This window comes from Nicrophorus vespilloides, unplaced genomic scaffold (assembly GCF_001412225.1).
Source record: "Nicrophorus vespilloides isolate i.1.1-1 unplaced genomic scaffold, Nicve_v1.0, whole genome shotgun sequence".
Taxonomy (NCBI): Eukaryota; Metazoa; Arthropoda; class Insecta; order Coleoptera; family Silphidae; genus Nicrophorus; species Nicrophorus vespilloides.
In genome coordinates this window covers 75,053-94,026 of record NW_017096817.1, presented here as the reverse complement: position 1 = coordinate 94,026, position 18,974 = coordinate 75,053, and the positions used below count along the sequence as shown (strand labels likewise).

Below are 18,974 nucleotides of genomic sequence, written 5' to 3'. Positions count from 1 at the left end.
AAGAATTAAAGAGAAATAAAGATGAGACGTATATATCTAAATATAAATAGAGAGAAAGAGTCAGAGACAGAAAAGGCTAAAGCTAAAATCGTATATATTTTTCATAGAATCAAATTGCTAAATGTGTGTACGTGTGAGTGTATGTATTTTTTTTTGTTTGTTTGGGTGTGTCAAGTGTGAAGTGTTTTCATTTTTTTTTATATCCGTGTACGTGTTCTTTATACTCCCATCTCTGCACGTCTGATCCGTGTGTCGAATGTGGTGTTTCCGATCTGTACAAGGTTTCAATATTCATATAATATACATATATTGTTTTTTTTTGTTCGTTTTTCATATAATTAATTATAAACATTGAAATTTGCGAGAATTATTTACAACGAGTTGTTCTTCATTATTTTTTTTTAAAGTTGTTCTTTTTCATCACTACTGCCCTAAATTTAATACATTTTACATTAAACTAATCCTTCCATCCGGTTGAAGCCGTCACCCGTGTTCTTTTTTTTGGGACGAGGCCTTCCGGTTACAATAATAATTTACACATATAAAATTTGCTTAGAAATTAGTCGTAACAAAACTTTTAAAAATGAAATAATAATTATAATAATAATAGTAGTAATAATAATAATAATAAACAAGAGACGATGATAGTATGAACTAAGTTACTGTACAGTCAAATATGTTTAATAATAGTGGAAATAATCATAATGATGGTGATAATCCGATTGTTTAATTTGTTTTACTTGAACTGCAAGTTCAAAGGAGAAGCAAGGATTGTCTAGTTGTTTTTTTTTATATGTTACAGCTACATCATATCACTTATTTATACAGGGTGTCTTGGTTAGAGCGTGAGTGTGTTTATTTTATTTTTTTCTTTACTTAGATATTTAGATGAATCACAAGGAGTTCTGTTTATTTTTTGGGGGGATTTCGTTTTTTTATTTTTGGGGGATTGCACTAGAATCATATTTGATAGTATTCGGGGGTGTAATCGTTGGCCAGGTTGCTGAGGAAATTGAAGTCCGAGGAGCTGTTGCTGTTGTCGCCCTGCGGTTGCGGTTGCTGCGGCTGGGTCTGCTGGTTGGGCTCGGTGGGATAGAACTGATGGAAGTTGGAGTTGGAGTAGTTGTCGCTCGAGTCCGTCTGCACACTTGTTGGTGGCGTCATTATGGCGGCGGTGGCTGCAGCAGCAGCAGCGTTGTTCGCATTAGGATAGATTTCCGTGGGCATGTAGGTTGCCGATTCTGTGGCCGAGGAGTTGTTGTAGCTGTTGCTCTCGTAGTAACCGACCTTCGCTGGATACTCGGCGCTCTGCACCTTGTGCATGGAATGCATGTTGTCGTTGTTGGTGTAGTAGCCTTCGTGGCTCATACCGTGATGAGCGTTCATTCCTTCGGTAACCTCGCTGGGATACATCCCCGTCGATGGATACGCGTAATGGTTGTAGTTCTCGTAACCCTGCGTGTAGTTCTGATTGTTCATCTGATACTCCTTGCTGTTGTAGTTGTAGTAGTGCTGTTGGTTCTGGTAGCCGTAGTTCTGCCTGTTCCTGGCGTTCATCCTGCCCTGATTCCTAACGTAAGATTGTCCTTCTCCAACGTCGTACTGCATTTCTCCGGTGTTGTAACCGGTCGTTTGGATGTACGGTTTCTGCTGCGATTGTCTGTAATCCTGCTGCGGCATCTGGTACTGATTTGGGAAGGAGTTGGAACCTCTTGCTGCGAACGGTGGGATGGTGTTCGGGACGTTCTGTATCGTAACAGTTGCTGAGGCAATAGCTGTTGCCGTCGTCGGAGACGCTCTTTGCAACGGCGGATAAATCATGCTGGTACCTAAAGGACTCGGGTGTCCAGGAGCTAACACTTTCGTCGCGGCCTTCGCCGGCTCCAGCAAACCATCTTTCGGAGACGTCTTACTCAAAGCCGTCTTTTTATCCACGTTCGGAGAGCTCTTCCTGTTCTCCACCTTCACCGTGACCTTCTTAGGAATCCTAACAGCTCCGCTATCCTCGTTAGACCTTGAATCCTCCTCGATCATCTTATCAAAAGACCCGGAGCTCGCCACCGAACTAGCCCCGTTACTATTGTTGTTGAAGCTAGTATTATTATTGGTTGCGCTCGGCGTATTATTGTTGTTCCCCCTATTCGCCCCGATATCAGGAACATCCTCGTGCTGCGTCCCGCACAATCCCGCAGTCGGCATCTCGCATCCCTGACAGCTCTTCTTAGCCATCTCATCGTCCAGGAACTTATCCGAGATCTTCCCACTTTTCCCGCCTTCACTAGTAACCGAATCCTTATCGTCACCCTCATCTCCGCCCTTCCCCAAGCTCTGCCTTTTATGTTTCATCCTTCTATTCTGGAACCACACTTTCACCTGAAACACCAAAATTAATAAGCACCCAATTCGCAACCCAATCAATTAATCAATTTACCTGTCTTTCTGTTAAATCTAGGGACGCTGCAATCTCGATCCGCCTCGGCCTGCAAAGGTATTTGTTGAAATGGAACTCCTTCTCCAGCTCGAGCAATTGGGTGTTAGTGTATGCAGTCCGCAATCTCCGTGGCAAGCCGTTCTCTGCGAAAATAAGAAAGAATGCCAAACTTCAGTACTTGCTGCGATTTCTCCGCATAAAGTATATATATATAACTTCCGCATCTCTCCACCCATCCGTTTCCTAGGTGACAAAGTACGTCAACATGTGTCACCAGGTGAAATTTAATAACGCCTCACTGTCTCTCCCGCACAGAACTTTCCTGCTCTCGAATCCCTCATTCTCTGCCGCCCCTCATCCTCATCCCAAATACATTTTGGATCGCTCAGACACACATGCAAATATACAGACAGATAGGGGGTTTGATATTCGCCATATTCGAAGAGTTGAGTTTCCACCAATGCAAAAGCAAATATCAAAGCATCAATAATATAGTATATGTTATTGTAAGTAATATATTCATTCTTTATTATTATAATCCATGTAGATCTCAATAGTTGCTAAGTAATAACTTCTTACTTGGAAAGTATTGCTGTGTGCGTATTTACTTAAAGTCAAATTGATTAATATATAATTTTACTTGTTAAGTTACTTGACAGATATTGCGTAACCTCTTTGTAAATGTCATTCAATTTGATGTACAACATGTTATATCCATACTACAAGTAACATATATGTTAGTTAGTACGACGTAACCATAGTAGCAATTGACAGATATTGCATAACCTCTTTCTGACTGTCATTGAATTTGATGTATAGCATTTGTAAATATTATTTTGCAGCCATCCTATAATATCATAAATGTTTGTTAGTATGATGTATCCATTGTAGCAATTGAGAGATATTGCATAACTTTTTCTGAATGTCATTGAATTTGATTATAGCATTTGTAAATATTGTGTTGCATACATGCTATAAGTTATATAAATCTTAGTATGATGTACGTATAGTATCAATTGCAGTTAACTGTTAATCGAAGTTTATGATAACTAACAGAAGTTGGTACGAGTGATAGGAATGTTTCACATCACGAATAGTATGGATGCAGTGTTTTGTATTTGTTCAGGTTGTCATAAAAGAAGCGTTACCATTTTGTTTCACCATTTGTTAACTATTGAGGTTACGTGAAATGTTATATGACAGTAATGTAATATCGATCATCTAATTTTATGGAGTATTAAAATTGTGTTAATCATATAAATTAAAATAATTATGAAACATTATTTGCATCTAAGTAACTTTGAGAATCAATTAATGTAAAAATTAATCCAATTAATGAAGAGAAATTTTTAATTCCAAATGTTTACACCTCCATAATTATTTTATGAAAAAGCCTACTACATAATACAAGTACTTGAGACATATCACGTATGTATACAAGTCGACAGACTGTTTCAGAAAAACTTCCACAATCAATAAACAAGTACTTATGAAAGTAGTTACACTATATAATACAAATACTTGGCAAGTATCGTGTATGACAGACTATTTAAATTCAAAACCAATTTAAGCCCAAAACCAATAAACAAATAAATACATATGAAATTAGCAAAATTCACACAACTATAAAGTTTTGTTGATTTTTAATCATTGTTTTCAATATTTTAAATTAAATATTGACATTTCTTTGGTATAAAATCATATTTCATATAAAATATTCGAATTAATACATTTCTTTGCTTCAATTACTTGTCTTATACTAAATAATATTGATATATAAATTATTTACTTTATTAGTATACAAATTTAACCTTTTTATATAACATTTTGACTTTTTTAAATGTTAAATATTCATCAAAACAGTACGAAAACATTCATTTTAAAATACATCCCAGAACATATTAATAAACATATTTCGAATCGTATTTATACATATATATTTTCTTTCGCCAAAATCCGAAAATAAATCTCAGGCCGTGTCTTAAGAAAACAATACGTCTCCTCTAGTCGTTGAGTGATCCGGAAACCGACGACGAAACTTTTTTCTGTTTCCTTTTTCTCCGCGCATTATTTCTATTCAACGTTTCATATTATATTTTTTTTTGTAATCCTTTCGAAATACGCTTCGGATTTTTATCTGCAGTAAATTTAACAAATTGCCCGGTAATAATAATTATTTCCATTTAATTGCAGATCTTGCAAGGATAATAATGCCGCAGCACCATTGTTACAAACAAATAATTCTTTAATTTATATGCGTTTTTATTATTATTTTTGTTGTAAGTAAAACGCGAAGGAAAAAGACGTGTTATTATTATTATTTGTACGATGTAATAGCGGCAGGCGCAGAATAAATAACTTTAGCAGCCAAATGTGATCCTTGCATGACGCAATTTGCATATTCCGCTTTGAGCAAATTCAATTATAGGGCAATTGATGTGTAGTCACATAAATAAAAGCGCATGCGAGTTTCGTAAACAAGATGCGCGCATTCCAACGTAATTCACAACGAAAATGTATGCAATTATTACTTGAAATATTATTAATTTTATGGTACAAACAACATCAAATGTAATTTATAAAAGTCGATTAATTAGATCACATAATTGAAATCGTCTTGTTTTAACAAGTTTTATAAAATATACGCACTTATGAAGTTGTCCCAAAATGAACTGATATTTTAATTTTTTAATAAAACACATTTTTTATTTGATAATTGATAATATTTTTGCTGTATTACAAAGTAGAGATATTGAGGTTATACGTGACACAAAACATCTGACAAATGATCGCCCTTGCCTTGGCAGCATATGTTCACTCTTTTGATGAAATTTTCCTTATATTTAGATATAATTCTTTGGAAATTTTGGCAATGTTGTGTCAAATTTCATGTTTCAGATCCTCAGTGGTTTGTGGTTATTGATGTACACTCTATCCTTAAGATAGACAAAAAAGAAGTCTAACGTTGTCAAGTCACATGATCTTGGCGGATAACACGATCATTGCATTTTTCTTGCAATAACTGCATGGTTTCATTAGTACATGACTTACACATCCATATAATTAATTTTAGGTTATAAAAAGTTTAAAATCATCTCACAATATCAAATTCCATTGACAGTAATGACATTTTCATTTTCGAAGAAGTTAGGTCCACTTTTCGATAACTTAACCTCAATGTTTACTAATGACAGCATATAAAAATCTCTGCTCTGGTTTTACCACGAAAAAAATGGGGACAAATTTAAAATGTCAGTTCTTTTTGGGACACCATTTATGAAAAATATATATAGCAGTATTAAAAACTCGACTTAATTTAAGTACATCTCGTACAATTATTTTAATACAAGTTCATCAGCATTTATTTTGTAAATAGATATAAAAATATTTTCAATAATAAAAAAAAATACATTAAAAAGTTGAAAAATATACAAAATAATCAATCAATAAATATTATAAAAATGAATCATTTAATTTAAGATTATCAGTTAAATAAAATAATGTTTCAAACTTTTCAAAGATGTTAATTAGAAGGAATCTTTTATAAATCTGAACAAACAATATAGTTTTGAATGGGTTGACGATATTTGTTCTATCATTTCTTGCATTTCTTATAAAGAAATACCTCGCATAGTGCGGTTTCGATCAATTCTAATTAATTAAATAAAAACAAATTATAAGAATTAGTACACAATTATTTTCTATTTATAAAATATTGTTTTTTTCTTCTCATTTATTGTCATGTATTTTATTTATACGCTTTTAAAGGCTTCGATTAATCCGATTTCAAACAGTGCGGGATATTGTCAATGATCCGTACTATACTAGGTATTACTTCGTCTGTGTTTAGATTATTAGACTAATATTAATAATTTGTTCTAATATTGTTAATAAAGAGTACCAAATATTTAAGCTTAGAAGGAATACTTGTAAATGTTTTCTTCAATAAATCAATAAATAATAATTTATTGATTATAAGAATGAAAGCTCTAAAAGAAGAATATAAATAAATTTTATTACTTATCAAATTTGACAAAAATACTTGTGGATGTTTGAGATCAAAGCATTACTTCTTCTATTTCTTGTACTTCGTTTATCTGAAACGAGAAAGTAAAAAAAAATAGAAATAAAAATAAAAATAAAAAAAATAAATATTAAGAGAAAAAATACTACTTAATTTTCAGTTTATGCATTGAATTTATAGATAGGATAATGAGCATTGAAGATTTAGACAGTAAATAGAAAAACGTGTAGAATCGTGTTAGGTTGTTTTCAACATTTAATTTTAATTTAATTTGTTTTAAACTCAGTTAAAGCGAAAACGTGTAAAAAAGTACGTGTAAAAGTACCGTGTAAAACAAGAGACAGGTTATTTTTTAAATTCATTTTTAAATTAAATTTGTTTTAAGCTGTGTACAAGCGAAAACTTGTAAAAAAATATCGTGTAAAATGAGCTATGGTTTATTTTCTATAGTTAGTTTTAGTTTAAATTTATTTTAAGTTGTGTAAAAACGTGTAAAAAAAGTACCATGTATAAGGAATGATAGGTTATTTTCTATATTTATTTTTTAATTTAAATTTGTTTTAGGCTGTGTAAAAGCGAAAACGTGTAAAAATATACCGTGTAAAACGAGTGACAGATTATTTTCTATATTTATTTTTTAATTTTAAATTGTTTTAAACCAAATAAAAGCAAAAACGTGCAAAGAAAGAACTGTGTAAAACGAGAGATAGATGTATATGTAATTGGTACTTTTCATGAATTACAGAGTAAAATGTGTTTTTTGTGGTCAAAGATGAATAATTTCTAATATTTGAAACATTTATCTGTTAATATTTTCAGTTATTTGTATATTTTTATAAAAGTATTTATAGAACTGATGATACTTAAGTATCAATTGAGTTTGTGTAATATTTTATTTGCAATGTTTGTATTCTAGCGTAGTATAATATTTATGTGTATATAAGTGTATATGTATTTCATAAAATAAGGGATAGAAGATGTGTTTATTGAGTAACCAAAACACAAACATAAAATACTTTACGACCCATATAATAATAAAAAAAGTACATATATGTCAGGGTTGGATTTCGATATCGCCGCATATCCATCAAAGACTATTGATTGTTCACATACAAAAATCTGGTATTTACTATTCGAAATATCGTTAACGATGATGAATTGAGTTTACAGCAATTACCTCGCATTGTCCTGTTCCGTTAATATACCGGACTGTTTGAAACAATAACGAAATTTATACACAAAATAGTTTTATATTCTTACTAAAATTGGTCTCAAATAAAAACTACAGTAATTAACTCGCATAGTCCGGTTTCGTCAATATCCCGGACTGTTTGAAATAACTACTAAATTCATACACAAAATAAGACTTGACTGTGTAATTAATATAAAAACGATCATATTTAGCTCAAATAAAATTTTGTTTGTTTGAAACCGGACTATAGTGAATCCGCACTGATGGAAGTCGGATTATGTGAGATATTGTTGTACTTTGTCAATGAGTAAAAGTGAAAAATGTATTCTTTCTTTCCTCACTAAAATTGGTCTCAATTAAAAACTACATAAATTATCTTGCATAGTCCGGTTCCGGACTATAGTGAATCCGCACTGATAAAAGCCAGATTATGCGAGATATTTTTGTACTTTATCAATGAGTAAAAGTGAAAGATTTATCCTTTCCTTTCTTCTAAAATTGCCATCAAATAAAAACTGCTGCAATTACCTCGCATAGTCCGGTTCCGTTAATATCCCAGACTGTTTGAAATAACTACTAAATTTATACACAAAATAAGACTAGACTGTGTAATTAATACAAAAACGACAATTTTTTATTTAGCTCAAATAAAATTTCGTTTGAAAATTTTCAAACCGGATTATAGTGAATCCGCACTGATAGAAGTCGGATTATGCGAGATATTTTTGTACTTTGTCAATGAGTAAAATTGAAAGATTTATCTTTTCCTTTCGTACTAAAATTGGCCTAAAGTAAAAACTGCTGCAATTACTTCGCATAGTCCGATTTCATCAATATCCCGGACTGTTTGAAATAACTAATAAATTCATACACAAAATAAGACTTGACTATGTAATTAATATAAAAACGATCATTTTTATTTAGCTCAAATAAAATTTAGTGTGTTTGAAAATTTTCAAACCGGACTATAGTGAATCCGCACTGACAGAAGCCGGATTATGAGAGATTTTGTTGAACTTTGTCAATGAGTAAAAGTGAAAAATGTATCCCTTCTTTTCTTACTAAAATTGACCTCAAATAAAAACTGCAGAAATTACTTTGCATAGTCCGGTTCCGTTAATATCCCGAACTATTTGAAACCAGAAGTAAATATATACAAAAAAAATAGGACTTGACTGTGTAATGAATATAAAAACGATCATTATGTATAAAAAAAAAATTTGTGTACTACTTTTTTAGAATTTAATTTAGCTCAAATAAAATTTAGTTTGTTTTAAACTTTTCAAACCGGACCATAGTGATAGAAGCCTGATTATGAGAGATATTGTTGTAATTTGTCAATGAAAGTAATGAAAAAATTATCCTTTGTTTTCTTGTTAAAATCTAATTTATTAGCAAAGGGATAGAAAAACGTATAATTTTTCAATTATTTATGAAATTGTATATTTTTTTGCAACAAATATAGTTATAATTATTAAGAAAATAAAAGGAAAATCTAAGAGTGTTTGAAGTGTGTTATTGAGAAGAAAGTGTAGGGAAGAAGTGCACAAGAATGAAGAAGTGAGTTCTAAATACATCAGTAAATGCCTGAAACAGTCCCTCGAGGGGGGGAAACAGAGAGAGGGTGTGTGTGTGTGTGCGATGTTTAAATAAAAAATGGGCAGCCGTTATGTGATATGGAGGGTAGTTAAGTTTGGAGCGAGCATATTAGGGCGGTGAATATGATATGACGAGAAGCAAACACTTGCAGGAAGAGGGATGGGATCAGCTGATGACAGAGTTTGACATTGATTATGCCACACACAAACATTCACTTCGCCTCCACAATATAATTTACGACGATGAGGACGACAACGACGACGCCGATGAGGAGGAGAGGACAAGGATGAGGAGGATGAGAGGACGAGGATCAGCTTGAGAGGACTGGGACGCCGACGTCGGCCTATTTATAATTTTATGTTATGATAACCACTTAATACTTTACATGTAAACTTATCACTTACAAGATTTAAAAAAAAATCAATACTTTATTAATATACTCATAAATATTGTAGTAATCTTTATATTACAGAATGAATACTAGAGATAATTTAAGAATTAAATACATGATTTAATAGACTTATTGAAACACATTAGTTTAGAACATTATTGAATTTAGTAATTTTACAAGTGTTTGACTAAAGTATTTCTGTCTAATTTTTTTTTATGACAAACTTTTATTTTTAGAAATTGTTACATGAAACATTAATAATTTTTTCAATTTAGTATTACAATTGACAATCAAAATTGATTATTTTCATACATACATTAATATGTGTGAACAGTTTTGTCATACTTGTCAAGTAACAAATATTTCATATTAATTTGTAAGTAAAGTTTAATACAATTACTTTTTAATAAATATTACTAGAAGTGCAATTAATTTAACTTTCCGAATACAGCACCCCATAGTTTACTTGATATGTAACTTGGAAAGTATCAAGTAGCAATTTGTTAAATAAAATTGTTACTTTGAAGCTTCCAATCATAAAGGAAATTGATTAAATAGAGAATGAAACAAGTATATGTACATTTTAAGTTGTACTTGATATGAAATTTGGTAAGTATCAAGTAGTAATTTGTGCATGTTCGTTTGAATTAAGTTGTATATATTAGTAGTAATGCAAGTTTTGAAAGATGAACGTTATGATTCACTTGATATGAAATTTGTTAAGTTGTTCAATATTAGTAGAAATGGTAGTTTTGATAGTTGAACATTACGATTTATTTGATATGAAGTATAGTAAGTATCAAGTAGTGATTTGTTAATAAATATTGTTACTATATAGGTTTAAATGATTGGTGAAATTGAGTAAATAAAGAAAATTGGTGTGGTCGGTAAATCGTGTACGAAATTATTTCAATATTGATTCTGTCGTAATTCCTGTATCGCTGGAAGTTGGAGGGATGAAAAATTAAAATGGAATCATTTAAAAATTATCGATTTAGAGTGCTGGGGGATGAGAGAGAGAGTAAAAAAAATGGAAACGCGGGGTAAATAACAGAGCCAAAAAAATGAAGGGAAGGGGGAGGAAGTAGAAGAAGGAAAGCCCGGTGAAATGAGAGGAGAGGAGAGACTGCTGCGGGCAAATTCCCTTCTGCCTTTTCCATCAGTTACTTAAACTGGTTTTAAAAATCGTTTAAAATGTGAATTGAATTTTCCACCCTTCGGAGGAGCGCGCATTTCCATTTAATTTTAATATACGCGGTGGCGAGGTATTAAAAAGCGAATGGCGCGTGGGGGTGGCGGGTTGTGCATAGTAGGAGGTGGAGGAGGTTTGGAAATAAAAATATTCCAATACATGTGGTGGATGGAAACGCGCGGCGGCGGCGGTGGGTGGGTGGCTCGTGGGCGGTCGGTCGAGCGCGGGGGGATGTTTCGGGTTTTGGAGCGGCGGGGAAAAAGGGATGGCGGTGGAGAGAGGTGGAGGCTCGCCGGGAAATGGGGGTGGAGTACAAAGTTTTTTGATTGACAGCTCCGTCTGTCCAATCACGAGGCCGGAATACTGATGAGGAATACGTCAATCACGCAACAACACTACCCCACTTGCTGTGCGTCGGGTTGTCGAAGCGGCTGCAGCACCCAAAAACCCACCCTACCTCCTTCCATTTCCGGTATCCCGCGCTTCCGGCGTCCGGTCGCCGGAATTTATTCTTTTGTTGAAAGTGAAATAATGGAAATGCGAGAGAAACTAAATTTTCTGGAGAGATGGATGGAAAAAAAATAAAATAAAAAAATAGAGAAAACAGTGAGCAACGTCGTTCGGGTGAGGGAGGTAGGAGATGAAAGATCCTTTGAGTTGAGTTTTCAGGGAACGTGTGTGTTTTACGAGGAATCGGTAATTTAGTTTTCAGGTGGATGATGTACGGTTTTCGAGTTAACAGCCACTTAAAAAAGATTCAGGTTGGCAAGTTATATGGAGCAAGAATTTAGTTAAATATTATCGTGGGACCTGGCTGAGATTTATACGAGGGGTTTTAGGGGGACGAAAGCAGTGAGAGAGAGAGGAAGATATAAAGATAGATGAAAGTGAGTAAGAGACGGTTTGGGGGTGGCGGCGGTCGGCTTGCAACGATATTTAACTCCCGTTTGCGGCGGAGGATTTTAATCTGCATGCACTGGGGCTTTTTAGCCGCTCCCCCTTTTTCCGCGTGTACGGGGGTGCAGAGGGGACACTTATACCACCCCATGGTGAATGAGAGAGAGAGAGAGAGGAGAGCACAGAGCGAAGCGAAGCCGCCACGATAAAAACATCTTGTAGCGAAAGATTTACTTCTTCAGCCACATATTCAAATTATCAAGGAATTTGTTTTTCTTATTTCGAATCTCTAATGTTTTAAAAGTTTTACGGTTTTTACTGCCGGGGGTTGGGGGAATAAATGAGCTCCCCGGATAATTCTTGCCGCCCCCCGCCTTTCCTCTTATATACCAGACCGTGCACCGCGCTTTCTTCATCTCTCTTTCCCTTTAGCATTTCTATTCCGCTCATTTTTTTCTTCTTCTTCTTCTTCTACTCGCGTTTTGCATTCTCTCTTTTCCATTATTAAAAAAGGGAAGACATAATGCGAACTTCTCTCAATACAAAAATGTTGAAGGAGAAGTCAACGTTTTTTCTTTCACTTTTTCCGCATTTTCATGATGCAAATGGAAATATTATGAATTACGCTTCTTCGAGAATTGAAAAACTCTTCTAGAGCCAAGTTCATTATATGCACAATTTAATTAACGTTGTTTGTTAACTATACAATCAAAATAATTCATGTTTAGTTACAATATTATTGCTATAATTTCAATACTTGGTTTTGATTTTGTAACATTCATACAAAATATTTCTATTATATTTTTTTGAAAAAATGTTTTTTCATTGACTTTAACAAAAAGTTGTTCTCCAATAAATAATTAGATTTAAGATAATTTTATTAATTATTTTGATGTATTGAATAATTAAAAATATTCGTAGTAATACTGAAAATTACATCAATTTTAATAGTTTGTAATATTGAATATTTATTATAGTAAACAGAGTAAGATAGTAAATTTTGTTATATTGTATTCAAGTTTATTTTTTTATTATAAATATTGAAATTTGCTAAGCTTTTTTCTATAGACAATTGAAATGGAATGAATGATAGAAAATACAAGAATCTATTAATTAAAAAATGACAAAAAAGCTTATATCATTTCAAGTTAAGTTAATTATTTTGTAATAACTTTGTGTAATTAATACTTCTCACTGTTAACACTTGTCAATAAGAAAATGTATGTCGATTGCTTAAAAAATAACGAGGCTTTAAGACCATTTATATTTTGTGTATTATGTATCATGGCAATTGATTTGTATTAGTAATGTAGTAACTACTACATATTTTCTTTAAATTGTACATATCATACAACAATACCTCGCTTAGTGCGGATAGTCGGCTCTTCACTGCTTAAAACCGGACTAATCGAGAACTTTAATACTGCATAAATATAAACAGCAACAACATGAAAAGTGACATTATAGATGCAATAAAAAACAATAAGTTTGTATACATTTTTTTTTTAATTTGTTTTCCTTAATTAAAATTTTGTTTGTTTTGAAATTTTCAAACCGTACTGTAGTCAATCCGTACTTATTGAAACTGCACTATGCGAGTTATTGTTTTAAATACTTTAGGTAAAAGTACATTTTCTTGGCGTAAACCAGATATAATTAGAAAGGATGTACAGTTTATTAATTTAATAATGAGAAATATACACAAATTATTAAAAATTGATATTTAATAATATATGATAACAATAGGTCGGCAACCTTTTTGCAGCGAAGAGCCACTTGCCCATTAAACAAAATGTAGAGAGCCGCACGTACTCTTACAATTGCTATTTTTATTAGTGAAATGAAATTTTTCAATATAGACACCAATGTGAGATTTTCGTGCCGCAATTACTTATTAAAAGAGCCGCATTTGTCCACCTCTATATATATACATAAGCTATTAGGAATTGATTTAAAATTATATGTTTTGATAATTGTGTAATGCAAACTAATTGTGTTTAAAACGTAAATGTAGTTAAACTTTTGTCGAAACATCAATTTTAATAGTGTAAGCCTAATATATGTGACTTTGCTTTTTGGCGTAGTGTGTAATGTGAATGCAGTTTTGCTGCACCTAAAAAGCCGATAAACGTTGAACAACACACAACCTGGTATGCTCACAATAGCTGTGCAGCACTTAATTATCCATTTTAAATCATCCGACGGTCGGCGTTATTAATATTATCAATTCACGAGCCGTTAATTTGCGCGACGGGAGGCGCGACGTTTCGGGGATGGTATGAGGTGTTACTAACAACACCAGAAGCAAAGGAGGGGTTCGGTTAGAGGTTGGATGGCATTCCTGAATTCGATTACTTTCTCCGCTATCTGCGCTGCCCATCTCGTTTTAATATTATATAAGTTGCGAGGGGGTTCAGTGGTGGTGGGAGAGGAGGTGAGGTGGTTGGGTGGCGCCGGCTAGGATCTGGACCTTGCAAAAAGGAAATATATCCATTTTCGTTGTTTTTGCTTCCGGTTTCGGGGCGAGAGGGTTGGTCGCCGGAGCGGTCAGTGGTCATTCTATTAGCATGTACAATCTAGATGACCGTTCTTGCGGGAACACACTCACATTCGCATCCCTTACTTCAACATCATTATATCCAACCTCCTCCCCAACTCTGCGACTCTTATCTTCCTCCAACTAATGTTGATGCCAACACTTCATCTGATTTTTGTCCCTCGCCGCGTTTTTGCTCATCCTCCGCCCTTCCTCACCGCACACACACACACTCACTCACACCGCGCATTTCATTATTTTCTTCCCCCTTTTCGACGCTCCCTCCAGACTTGCCTAATTTTTATTTCTTTATCGTCACTCGAAATTGCTTAAAATTACACCCATTTCAGATCGTTCCAAGCCAATTACACATAGCCAACAATTATTACATACAGTTTAGACACAAATTACAAAATACTTCTATTGTCAACTCAAAAATCCTTAACACTTATCACTATCAACATGTGCTACGATGTAAGACATCAATTTTACTTTTATCCGAATCTACGGTAACAAAAAGTAGTACACTTAACATTGAAAAGATTGAAACAATGTTGATCAATAATTCTCTTTAACTTAAGAAACCATTACACATATTACAATCAACATCTTATAAATTCTGAGAGATGAGAAACAATCAAAAGTATACCAAATTTTATATGACATATTTCACAACTGTCAATTCCAGTTATATTCCATAGTTATATAATTTGTATACCTAATAGGTATAGAAAAAACATCATTTTTACATCTCAAAAAACTTTTCCACATATTAGAATCATGTATGTTGCGAGATGAGAAATAATCAAGTTGCATAATATGACATATGTCACAAAGTGTCAATTGAATGCTACTTTCATCCAATTTGATAGTTACATATGTCAGCTGTCAATTCAATTTTACTAACATCCTAATCTATGGTTATAAAAAGTAGTACATCTTAAATTGTTAATATTCAGAAGAAATTCATTTTTACATTATAAAATTACATCAATTTTGATTAATACTTGTTATTAACTCAAGAAACCTTTACACATATTACAATCAACATCTTCTAATTTCTGAGAAATGTGAAATAATGAAGTATACTAACTTCTATATGATACTTGTCACAACTGTCAATTTAATTTTACTTTCATCTAATTCTATAGTTACATAATTTGTATACCTAACATTGAATAGATGTAGGAGAATTTATTTTTACAACTCAAGAAACTTTTACACATGTTAGAATAATCATCTTATATATGTTGCGAGATGAGAAATAATCAAGTTGCATAATATGACATATGTCACAAAGTGTCAATTGAATGTTACTTCCATCCAATTTGATAGTTACATATGTCAGCTGTCAATTCAATTTTACTAACATCCAATCTGTGGTTATAAAAAGTAGTGTACCTTAAATTGAAAATATTCAGAAGAAATTCATTTTTACAATGTAAAATTACACCAATTTTGATTAATACTTATCATTAACTCAAGAAACCTTTACACATAATACAATCAACATCTTCTAATTTCTGAGAGATGTGAAATAATGAAGTATACTAACTTCTATATGATACTTGTCACAACTGTCAATTTAATTTTACTTTCATCTAATTTTATAGTTACATAATTTGTATACCTAACATTGAATGATATGATGTAGGAAAATTTATTTTTACAACTCAAGAAACTTTTGCACATGTTAGAATCATCATCTTATATATGTTGTGAGATGAGAAATAATCAAGTTGTATCATATGACATATGTTACAAAGTGTCAATTGAATGTTACTTTCATCCAATGTGATAGTTACATATGTTAACTTTCAATTTTACTATCATCCGAATCTATGGTTACAGAAAGTAGTACACCTTAAATTGAAAATATTTAGAAGAAACCCATTTATACATTGTAAAATTACAGCAATTTTGATAGCTCAAGAACTCTTGATATATATTACAATCAACATCTTATAAATACTGACAGATGAAAAATAATCAAGTATACTATAAGACACATGTCACAACTGTCAATTCAATTTAACTTTCATCCAATTCCATAGTTATGTAATTTGTATACAATTGAAAATGTTTAGAAGAAAATATTTGTGTCATTGTAAAATTACACCAATTTTGATCAACATTTCTCATTAACTCAAGAAATTTATACATTCATCAATTTATAAATTTTGCGAGATGAGAAGTAATGAAGTAACTACTGCATGTCACAACTGTCAATTCAGGTTTACTTTCACCCAGTTACATAATTTGTCCACTTAACATTGAATAGGTGAAAAAATCATTTTTACATCGCAAGAAACTTTTACACATATTAAAATCATCATCCTATAAATGCATCCTGCAAGATGAAAAATAATCAAGTTGCATAACATGACAGATGTCACAACTGTCAATTCAATTTTACTGTCATCCAATTCGTTACTTACATAATTTGTATACACTTGACATTGAAAAGATTTAGAAGAAATTATTTTTTACATTGTAAAATTACACTCATTTTGATCAATACTTCTCAAGAAACCTTTATACATATTAAAATCAACACATTATTGACATTGAAAAGATTTAGAAGAAATTATTTTTTACATTGTAACATTACACTCATTTTGATCAATACTTCTCAAGAAACCTTTATACATATTAAAATCAACATATTATATTAATGTGGCGAGATGGGAAATATTTACATTATTTTTATGTAAAAATTTCAACATTTTTTGCTTTGGAAATTGAAATTTGAGATCATTAATTTTACAAAATTATGCCTTCATTACATATGTGTAATATTACGGCCAATAAATTATTATTACGTCATTAATTTTACATATTTTTTTTTTCTCAAAAAATATGTATATAATATTTAAATTCGTAAATATTATGTGCACGCAACAAATTATAATTTTCTAAGTTAAAAATTTGAATAATCCATATAGCACGGTCACTCACCTCTCGTGTAATATTAGTGCATCAGAGATAATTATTTCCTTCTGAGAAGGTCCGCATTGCTACATTTTCCAACATGAATTGAAATTTACGTAACATGATTTTCTGAATCGATTCTCCGCATTGGATCGAGAGTACAGAAAATTAATATTATCTTCGAAACACGGAATTCCTAATAAGAAAGTGAACAATGCCACACGGATAATTTAAAGTTTGAAATAGCCAATTTCAAAGTTTCTTCCTTTTACCGACACGAACGACGACACGAACAAAATTTGAAAGAAATTGCTTTGACAAATTTAATTATTTTTTTTTGTATATGTTATTAAATTTTATATAAACATCAGTTTATTATTTATTGATAAGTTTTTTTTATTATAAGATCTGTAGATAAATAGATTAATGTGAACAAGTTTGATATTTAAAAGTGTAAAATAGTTTTTAGGACTAAAAAAGATATGTTATGATTTATATTGGACAATGATGTTAATTTATATAATAACTAGGTAGAGTATGAAATAATAATTAATTAATTAACACCATGCGATATTTCATGAAATAACTGAGTATTTTAAAGAATATTATAACTTTGCGGATAATTTACAATGTGATACTTTCCAAGTAATTTTTAACTTAGTTTCTTTGCTATAATTACTAATTTTCATAGCTTGTTTCTTAAAGTACTTGCGTTTACCTGTGTAATTGCCAATAGTTTAAATAATGTGTATACTTGCATAATATTACTTGACAAATGTTATGCAATGAGTTTGATACAAAATATTAACGTTGTATAGGTCGAAATAGCAATATTTTTCTTGATTTTCATAGCTAGTCAATTAAGTACTTGTGAATCATTATCTTATTGTGTAATATATTTTGTTATAAAATAAAAACATTATAGGAACATAATTAGCGATATTTTCATAGATTTTCATAGATTCTTACTCAAGTACTTGCGCGTTCCCATTTACTAAACAATAATTTGTATAATACGTGTTTGTGAATTCTGTAAATACAAGTTACTTGACAAGTATTTTGCATAGCTTGTATCATAAGTACTTGTAATTTCCTATTTACTAGTTATATAACGTGTACGTGTATGTACTTGTACGAGCATTCTGTAAATACAAGTTACTTGACAAGTATTGTGTAATGAGATTTGTTATAAAATAAAAACATTGTAGTGCCGAATTAGTAATAATTTAATTGTGCTTGCGCTTCCTACTACTAATTTGGCACTAATATTTATATTACGTGTATTTCCTTCTACAAGTTACTTGACAAGTTTTATTCCGTATGAATCCACGTATGTTACCTATACGTGGATTCTTTAAATACAAGTTTCTGGACATGTGTTGTGCATTGAATTTGGTACAAAATGTGCCAGATTTATTTTTTTTTCATTCATTTTCATAGATTATCTCTCAAGTACTTGAGCCTTCGTTGCTTAAAAATGTATGTGGCTTACTTGCGTTTCCCGATATACTTGCCAATAACTTCTATAATATGTTTGTGTAACAAGTTTTGTACAAAATGTTGGAATTATAATTGAATGCAAATTTACGTTTTTGGAGATGCGCATTATGAATAAGTTATTATGTAATTTTTGGGTTAGAGTGTAGTAATTGGATAAGTTTGGTGTGTTTGGAGGGAGGGTTGGTTCGGAGCACATGTTCGGCGGTCAGGAGCTGCGGGATCCGGATCCTGGTTCGGTTGGTAATTAATGTGGAAGAAGGTGCGGAATAAATGTTGGCATC

General features: G+C 31.9%; 1 protein-coding gene across 2 annotated transcripts in view; it reads right to left on the bottom strand.

Moving 5' to 3' along the window:
* Positions 1 to 653: 653 nt before the first annotated feature.
* The window catches only part of LOC108558257 (homeotic protein proboscipedia), a 48,509-nt gene continuing 30,188 nt past the window's right edge, over positions 654 to 18,974 (bottom strand). Inside the window, exons 2-4 of one of the 2 annotated variants that reach the window (XM_017915101.1) lie at positions 6,520 to 6,528; positions 2,432 to 2,574; positions 654 to 2,373 (exon numbers count right to left, since the gene is read on the bottom strand). In XM_017915101.1, the coding sequence (XP_017770590.1) occupies positions 961 to 2,373; positions 2,432 to 2,574; positions 6,520 to 6,528 (1,565 nt within the window). In that variant the 3' untranslated portion in view covers positions 654 to 960. The remainder of the gene's footprint in view (positions 2,374 to 2,431; positions 2,575 to 6,519; positions 6,529 to 18,974) is intronic. The other variant, XM_017915103.1, reaches the window with a different exon arrangement.